General features: G+C 39.1%; 1 protein-coding gene across 1 annotated transcript; it reads right to left on the bottom strand.

The window, feature by feature from the left end:
- Positions 1-4,907: 4,907 nt before the first annotated feature.
- LOC109996083 (tubulin beta-1 chain-like) lies at positions 4,908-8,527 on the bottom strand. Its single transcript, XM_020650025.3, has 4 exons — positions 8,424-8,527; positions 6,412-6,520; positions 6,205-6,315; positions 4,908-6,096 (listed from the first exon to the last, which is right to left on the bottom strand). Exons 1-4 carry the CDS (start codon positions 8,478-8,480, stop codon positions 5,036-5,038), a joined length of 1,338 nt encoding a protein of 445 aa, XP_020505681.1. The 5' UTR covers positions 8,481-8,527; the 3' UTR covers positions 4,908-5,035.
- Between the last annotated feature and the right edge of the window lie 865 nt (positions 8,528-9,392).

Below are 9,392 nucleotides of genomic sequence, written 5' to 3'. Positions count from 1 at the left end.
AGTGTGGGTCCCGTAAACATGTAAACATTGCACATATTCTCGTGCGTAATGATGAACGGTGGATGTTTTGGCACATAGGACAGGGTGAATGCAGCAGCAACGTGGTGTCATTCTCTGATTTTTCTTCAGTTTGTGATCCTCCTGCTGCAGCAAACTACCGATATATCCATTTTAACCTTCACTTCATTCACAAGTTCCTTTGTTTCTGGGTCAGAAAGTTTCGTTTCTTTGTCTAAACCTCCGGGTTTCGACGCGATCCAGCGCTGGAAACATTTGATCGTTTGTATGCTTTTTCATTCACGAGCTGCTTTGCATTGACCGTTTATGGTTGATTGTGGGCGTGTAGAGGGCGGAACATGGGACTAATCTACGTGCGCACATTGCCAGGTGGATCGTGATTTATAAAGGGAACATTGCGTGCAGGTGTGCGTACGTGTAATTGCAGCGTTTCAAGACAACTGGTGAGCAGCGGAGCGGCGTCTTCAGGCGAAATGGATTTGTGCAGTGGTTCCGCTTTCTCAGAAGTTTTTCTACAGGTTCTAAAATAATATTCAGCTATGATTTCAAAGTCTAGGGTCATGCTGCTTTTTCTGACAGGATGATCAAAAGTTTCTTTTTTTTTTATTTCTTAGATTTAAAACCTCCGAAACTGTGCGCATCGATAGAAAAGCTCAGAACAGCTGTGAGTTGTATCAGTCTTTTATAAACAAGGTAGACTGCTTAAGTAAACGGACAAAAATGAGATCACACATTTTGGTGAAATCAAATTAAATATTCTCAAACAGGTTGTTGGTATAAAGTTGTCATTTGTATTGTGCTGCACTTTTTTTTATTTGGGCCACTGTCAGTGTTGTGTGGAGTTTAAGTGCCAGTTCTAGTGATAGCCCTTCGCAGTCCTACAGCGTGGCTGCCAACAGTCAATAATAAATAATATTATTATGAATATATAACAGAAAGATAACCTACATTAAAACAAATATTAATAAAAACTTATTTAATTTTCTTGACTCTGACCGTCCATGTCCGCTTCAGCTCTGATTCAAGCTCAACAAAGAGGGCTTGAGGGGGCCTGCTTTGTTTTCCCTTAGTGGTTTTAGGGGCATCTGGGATCTGTCCCTTAAGGAGGGGGTTATGTCATGATTCGGTATTATTTAGTTTTGTATTTTCAGTGTTTAGTGTTTCTTTAAGTTCTAGTGTGTTTTGTTCATTCTTGAGTTCTGTGTGTCTTCAGTGTTTCATGTATTTATTTTGTAGTTGTCTTCAGTGTTTCTTGTGTCCATTCCTTCCTCTGTGTTTCCCTCCATTGTGATTGCCCTCATTGTCGTCACCTGTGTTATTAGTCTCACCTGTGTTTGATTAGGAATAAAATCAATCAAATCAAAATACACCTGCACCTTGATTGTGTCGAGGGACGGGCTGCACTTCTCCATCAGTTTATCCAGACACAGCTGTGAAGAGCAAATCAGTGACTATAACCCTTAAAAGATGTATTTTTTCTATGTCAATTCAAAATATAAATGTTGCGGCTTCGCCTCATGACATCAGTATTTAGAAATTCCTGAAACAACATAAATCTCAAGAAGTGTTTTTGTCTAATCTTTCTTGTTTTTATTCCAATGGTTTATTCTGATGATTTATTATTTTATTTTTAATCTCTGTAGCACTTTGAGATTTATTCCAAAAATATAAAGTGCATTACAAATAAAATGTATTATCATTATCATTATTATTATTATTATCTCTGGTTAAAAAAATCTAATTCCATGAATTACAAGGCACATTTAATGACAAGTCCCTCCCACCCACCCAGAATGTGCTCCGGCATTTCTTCATAATGTAACTGACGTACTGTATAGAGAGGGTTTTTACACAGATTTTGAAAATACTCATTAAAGTATAGGACTTATTGTTCATGGAAAATGGAAAACAATTAATATAACTGTATGGTTTTTAATTCTGTTGTAATCTTTTGTATTGTTTTTCAGTGTTACCAGTGTTTGGATAGGCCTATTAGTGCGTGTGCTTGGCTGTGAATGCTTTAACCACCTCCAGGGACGGTAGTCTGGCACCCTTATTTTGGGGGTTGTGAGCTGGAAATGTATTAACTTTAAGAATATATTTTCATATGGTAATTTATAGATACATCAAAATGAATTTACTAATAGTCATCAACAAAAATGTTTTTTTTTCTTTAATACAAGAAGAAGTGTTATAAGGAGAAAAAATAATTGAACACTGTAGTAAACTCACCTCTTCGAGTTTCTGCACATCTTGTTTGGTCAGTATCCGGTCCACATTAAAGCCATTTCTAGGGTCCAGCACCACAGCTTTCACCTGACAAAATGCAAACAGGACAAAACAATGCATGTATTAAATACAGTATATAATTAGTATATATAATAAATATAAATAAACAGTTTATAAATGGAGTTTTAATGTCCTCCACACATGCCAGACTGGTTAGTAGAAGGGGAGCTGTAGCCTATATTTAGGTTTAAATAAATATAAAATGACATTTTGAATTATTATTTGAAGGGTTTTAACCTGTTAACACATGAAAAAGATTGATGACTGTCTTAACTTAATTCATATCAAGCATTAAACATGTTGAACTAGTGGTAGTTACCAGCTAACTTTAAGCTACAACGTAGTTAGCAGGTTAGTCCTGGTTACTGACCATGAAAGCCACCAGAGTTTCAGACACCGCATGTCCTCTCACCGCACACTCCCGCACTATGTCACCAATAATGTTTTTAATGAGGGTTTCTGCGTGACCTCCAGACATTATGTCGTCAATGTCTGTTGTTAATCACACAGACTGGGTTAAATGTGCCAAAACAGCTAGCAAAGCCGAGAGCAACCTGTTGATAATTGGTTACCACAGTAACAGGGCCAGTCTCGGATGCATTACGTCAGTCTCTCCTCTCGAGGGCGGTATAATCCAGCTGTACGCTTCCGCCATTAGTTCGTAATTTATTTATTTATTTTTTATCTTTATTTTGCGAAGTTTTATGAGGATTAGTGTGACAGTGACCTAGCTAAAAAAAGACAACCGAAAAATAAAAAAAAGTTATTTAAGGGAGGTTATTCATAGACCTCTACTCTTCTTTAAGAGACATTAAGCTTGTGTTTTTGTTTTACACCAGGGGTGCCCAAACAGTCGATCGCGATCGACAGTAGATCGCTGACTGATTCTCAGTCGATCGAGATGTTTCGTCAATATAAAATACAATTGTAAAATAGAAAAGTGATTTCAATTTCATCTCATTGCACTGTTTCCCACACACGATACCTGTGTGGGGAGCCCAAGTATACTTCCGACCTGTTTGTATTTAATTTTTCATTTATTCATGAAATTGCTGCGTGCATGAGAGAGCGAGCGAGAGAGCGAGAGCGCGCGCAAGAGAGAGAGTGGGCACACCAACATACAGCGCAAACGCACACACATACACACACATACACACACACACTTGCACTGGAGCGCCAGCCACCACGCGAACCTTTTTACTTTTTACTTTTAGTGCTACAGCACACAGTTGATCCGTGATCCGTACGGACCGAGGCGTGAACACACGTGACCCGGTCAAACAGTCGGTTGGACTTTACTCCGTTCACTCTCACCGTGTCTGCAGCTAATTTAACAAAAGCAAAATCATCTCACAGCAGCCTGCTGTAGTCTGTGAACATCTCCACACAGATTAAAGTTGTTTGTTGTAAACTAAATTAAGGGAAAAACATATGTGATATAAATACAAACGTAATATTAAAATGTAGCCTATCCTAAAATAAGAGTTTAAAAAAAGTATGTCGATATTGCATTATTTTTTACAGAACTCTCATTTATTATATCTGATATTATTTTCTGTTTGTTGTTTGAGTATTAAATGCGTTTGTAGGCTGTCGGTAAAGGCTATGGCTCACTATGTGGACTGGTAGATCTCGGCAGACTGGCAACTTTAAAAGTAGATCTTGGTTCAAAAAAGGTTGGGCACCCCTGGTTTAGTATATTCAGTAATAACACGAACAGCTGTCCTAATTGTGTTTAGAGATCTACAAACTAATTGGGTAAAATCATAACTGTAAAATACAGGTTTCTTGAGACTTTTTAATCCGAGTTGTTTCAACAATCTTTCTGATTTAAAGTAAGAATTCAGGTTAAAATGTGTTCCTTAGAAATCTGAATGATTACAGTACATGTCTGTGTTCAATCTACTTGTTTGTTGTTGACAGAGCGGCTTTGTGTCCCGCTTTGGAGCGAAGCAGGGCTTGGAGAGCCAGGTGAAGGTGTGCTGTTGGACTCTGCTGGCCTTGGCGGTGAGCATCCTGACCTACTGCGTTTGGAAGAGTGATTTAGCCAACACTGCCACCTACCGACCACAACCAGGAACTGTCAGACTGAGCGACAGTATGGAAATGTCTGCAGAGGTGGTTTAAGATGCATCCAGATTTATAAGATTTATTAGTAAGCTGGATAATCAATATGTTACATTCAAACTATCAGTAGAGTTCAAACGCCAAACACTGCATGTGATATCTGATGAACACTTTCAGCTTGTAATTTAATCATATTAAATTTTAATTATTTTTTAGTGTAATTATGTATGTGCTCTTTGTCTAAATTTCAGCAGCACCTTTATCTACAATGAATAAAAATTACAAAACATTGAATGAACCACATTTATATCCAGAATCTCCATCATGGTCTTACTACTTTTCATTTAAGTCACATTATAACAGATTTTAAATGTTGGTTTACTTCTGTATTTCTGGCAAAACACCAGCCATGCAACTACACCTTATCTACAGTGTAGAGCCTCTACTCTAATAAATACTTTGACTTCATAGTTATATCTCATGAATTTGAAGGTAGCCTGTGAATACTATTAAACACATTAAGACTTCAAAAATGCAGAAGAATCTTTTATTCACATGAACAGCAGACAGAACAGTGAAAACTGGAAAACAAGAAAACACTTGGTTAGAACATTCCATTTTCATGGCAGATTTGCCAGCAAACCTTTGGACAATTTAAGGTTTAGGCAAGCTCCTCCTCGCCTTCCTCCTCAAATTCTCCCTCCTCCTCTGCGGTGGCGTCCTGGTACTGCTGGTACTCGGACACCAGGTCGTTCATGTTGCTCTCAGCCTCGGTGAACTCCATCTCATCCATACCCTCGCCGGTGTACCAATGGAGGAAAGCTTTGCGCCTGAACATGGCTGTGAACTGCTCAGAGATGCGCTTGAACAGCTCCTGGATGGCTGTGCTGTTGCCGATGAATGTGGCAGCCATCTTGAGGCCACGGGGAGGGATGTCACAGACAGCGGTCTTCACGTTGTTGGGGATCCATTCAACAAAGTAGCTGCTGTTTTTGTTCTGCACGTTCAGCATCTGTTCATCCACCTCCTTCATGGACATGTGGCCACGGAAGATAGCAGCCACGGTCAGGTAGCGGCCATGACGTGGGTCGCAGGCAGCCATCATGTTCTTTGCGTCGAACATCTGCTGGGTGAGCTCTGGTACAGTGAGGGACCTGTACTGCAGGCTGCCTCGGCTTGTGAGGGGAGCGAAGCCTGGAATGAAAAAGTGGAGACGAGGGAATGGCACCATGTTTACAGCCAGCTTCCTCAGGTCAGCATTGAGCGGTCCGGGGAACCTGAGGCAGGTGGTAACGCCACTCATGGTGGCAGAGACGAGGTGGTTGAGGTCACCATATGAGGGGGTTGTAAGTTTAAGGGTGCGGAAACAGATGTCATACAGAGCCTCGTTGTCAATACAGAAGGTTTGGTCTGTGTTTTCTACAAGCTGGTGGACTGACAGTGTGGCGTTGTAGGGCTCAACGACTGTGTCTGATACTTTGGCTGAGGGTACCACGCTGTAGGTTTTCATAATACGGTCGGGGTACTCTTCACGGATTTTGCTGATGAGCAGTGTGCCCATCCCAGAGCCAGTACCACCACCAAGAGAGTGTGTGAGCTGGAAGCCCTGCAGGCAGTCACAGTTCTCTGCCTCCTTCCTCACTACATCCAGGACAGTGTCCACCAGCTCTGCACCCTCTGTGTAGTGACCTTTGGCCCAGTTGTTGCCAGCACCACTCTGGCCTAGAAGAGGAAAGAAAAAAAAAGGGGGGAAATTAAGCTTAACAGTACTTAAATCCAAAATGAGAAGTAGCTAGTAGAGAAGGAATGCAAGGACAAATGAACAATTACCGTTAACAAAGTTGTCTGGCCTGAAGATCTGGCCGTAGGGTCCGGATCTCACAGAGTGCATGGTTCCTGGCTCCAGATCCACCAGCACAGCACGGGGAACATATTTACCACCTTCAAGAAGCATAAAGGACATAATGGCAATGTTCACAAAAAAAAAAAAAAGCCAAAAAGTTTATGCGCCTATTAAAACATCTAATTCAACCTTACCTGTGGCTTCATTGTAGTAGACATTGATCCTGTCAAGCTGCAGGTCACTGTCACCGTGGTATGTGCCAGTTGGGTCAATGCCGTGCTCATCACTGATCACCTCCCAAAACTGAAATACAATAAAACATTGTTGGCTGATAAAACATAAACAAGTGACAGGGGAATGAGTAGGCAGTAACATTCAAGTGGACGCAGGTCATTATGTATCAGTTTCCTTTCATTTTTAAAGCTGACATAGCAGTTCTATAGAGGTTGATTCATGAGAGCAGTTGAACGTCACTTCTGGCTCTCCAGAGTGACCGCCCGCCCGCCCGCCCCCACGTAACTGTCACATAAATATGTTGGTGAAAATGTCTCTAAACCAGGGGTGTCGAAAGTGCGGCCCGTGACTTCAAATGAAGAATCAGAAGATTTTGATTAAGATCGGCACATTATCTTATTTTTCTTTTTCATGTTAACAAGCGCTGAACAATATTCCTAAAACAGAAAATGTTCAGTAACTTGCATGTTGTGTTTTTTTTTTAAATCTAGAGCTTTTACTATTTTCCACTTTATTTTGTAAACTATGAAAAAAAAAAAAAAAAGTATGTTAAGTTTTTGCAAACAAGCAGACTGTTGTTTAACCATTTAATGACCTGAGCTAAATGCAGAAAGCTTTTCCAAAAACATGAACCACGTTACAGGCTTGATTCTGAGAAAAAACAAATAAAGTAGAACGAAGAAATCAAAATATTTGATTTCCTTTTATTAAAGGGTTTCTTTAGGGAGCCTTTTGATTCTGATCTACAAAGCCTTACTATTTTTAAAACTATATTTTAAAAAACAAAACCTGTGGCACACGACAATTTTGGCCCGCAAGCAAAAAAGTTCGGACACCACTGCTCTAAACGAAGGAACACTACATTAAATCCTCTTACTGAAAAATAAATGTCAAAATAAAAAGTTTGCTAGCTCGATATAACACCTCGTCTCGTCCCACTCGTCATTATTTACACTCACGTATGAATACAAAATGTTTTAATCTCATCCAGGTGACTTTTCACGTGTTATTCTTTACTAAATCAGATGATAACTCAGAGTTTGTCCCCTTTTCTCTAAAATAAACGTCTGTAACCACTCCATTACAGCTATGAACACTGTTAGAAACTATTACAAATACATATTTAAAAATAAAGTTCTCCCTCGGGTAACACGGTTAATAATTACTCATCAGGTGTTTAAAGTCAGTTTCCACTGATGACTCTTTGAGCAGTTTGACGGAGAGAGATTAAACGGACACTCACGTACATGGTTAATTTTATACCGTTATGATGCCAATCTCTGTTCAGAAATGTCATATTTTAAATGTTTACATCACTGGTCATCAGATTTAGGCTCATACTTGCCGTTTTAAAGTACGGTTTTCGTTTTTTAAGACTTTAAATAGGTAATGACCCCAGCTTGTCCATTAACCGCCATTCATTCAGACGGAATGATTTCACCCAGAAAGGGAGCGGAGCCGGCATCGTTTGGGCAAAGTACCCGGATGGGTTACTTTCAACTTCCCGCCGTTCAGCAGTCCGCGCGCGGCCTCATCGCTCATACGTCATTAACCGCCAACTTGGTCACGACTGCGGACTTTTTGTTTTAATCATAAACACGCAGAACTTTGTTCAAGTTACATTACAGCCCAAGACGAGAGAAAACACTCACTTCCTACATTTCGCATTGCGGGAACAATTACGTCACCGAGTAAGATGAAAATAATGATTTTAAACCACTCAACGGTCAATCCCATCCGCAGTTGTTAACTGACATCTAACGGTCGTACAAATTAACACAATTTATCAGATTTGTAAATTAGGTAAAAATCGATTTATATTCGTTACAATTCGACGCATCACAACCCATAAGAGCAGCTCTTGAGATTTTAGGTTTGGAGTACACCTTCACAAAAGCACAGAGGACGCAGCGTTTCTTTTCTAAAATACATCGAGTTCAACCGAACAAAAAACATAAAAAGCTGTACTAACCTTGGCACCGATCTGGTTCCCGCACTGGCCGACCTGGAGAGGCACAATTTCCCTCATTTTCTTTTATGTTTTAAAGACTGCTTCGATAAACGGATTAAAATGTCTGTTAGCGTGTACAAATGACGCAACCATCTCTTTTATACGACAGCTGAGCCCCGCCCTCTACCCTTCAGCTCGAATGTTGGTTGGCTCATTTCTTTACACTTGACGTACACGAACAGATTTAGACCAATGAAGTCGTCACTGTCTTCTCCACTATTGGTCCAGTGTGTCTGTCAATCACATTCGTGTCAAACGTATGACTACCGTCTAATCAGTCGACGTTAGCCATGACGTTGGCCTACGTCCATCATGATGGCGGAAAAGAAATGCTACACCGACAAAAGATTTAATTCATTTCACAGCCTCATGCAAGTCATAGACTGTAAATATTATTATATATATATTATATTATGATATATTATTATATATTATTTTATTTAAAATATTTAAAACAAAAATACACTGTTGGTCTACTAGATATTAAAAAATATTTAACAGCTAAAAAGAACAGAACCATTTATTAATTAAAAAATGTCTACAGTGAAAATATATCTTTATATCTTAAACTGTATTAATTAATTTTTCACTTTGACTTGACTGTGATAACTTTTTTTTTATTTATGACGATTTTATAGTTTTTATGTAGCCTACTTATAACTTGGGTTTTAATTAAGTGCTATAATATATATACAGTATATGTAATATATATATATGTAAATCTATATATTCAAAAATAAAATTAGACACATTATTATACATTGTCTTAAACTGAGAGATCTTCACTTGCTGTTTGACTGCTTTTATTTACCTTCTGGTGCATCGAAGGTTAAGACCATAACTTAACCTCGTAAAAAGAAACTGATTATCATCAAGACACTAATATTGTAAGCAGAATTAATGATTTTTTAAATAAAAAAAATATGGGGT

The sequence above is a fragment of the Labrus bergylta genome, chromosome 6, assembly GCF_963930695.1.
Source record: "Labrus bergylta chromosome 6, fLabBer1.1, whole genome shotgun sequence".
NCBI lineage: Eukaryota > Metazoa > Chordata > Actinopteri > Labriformes > Labridae > Labrus > Labrus bergylta.
The sequence above is the reverse complement of the archived record's forward strand: the minus strand, read 5'-3'. Positions and strand labels throughout refer to the sequence as shown.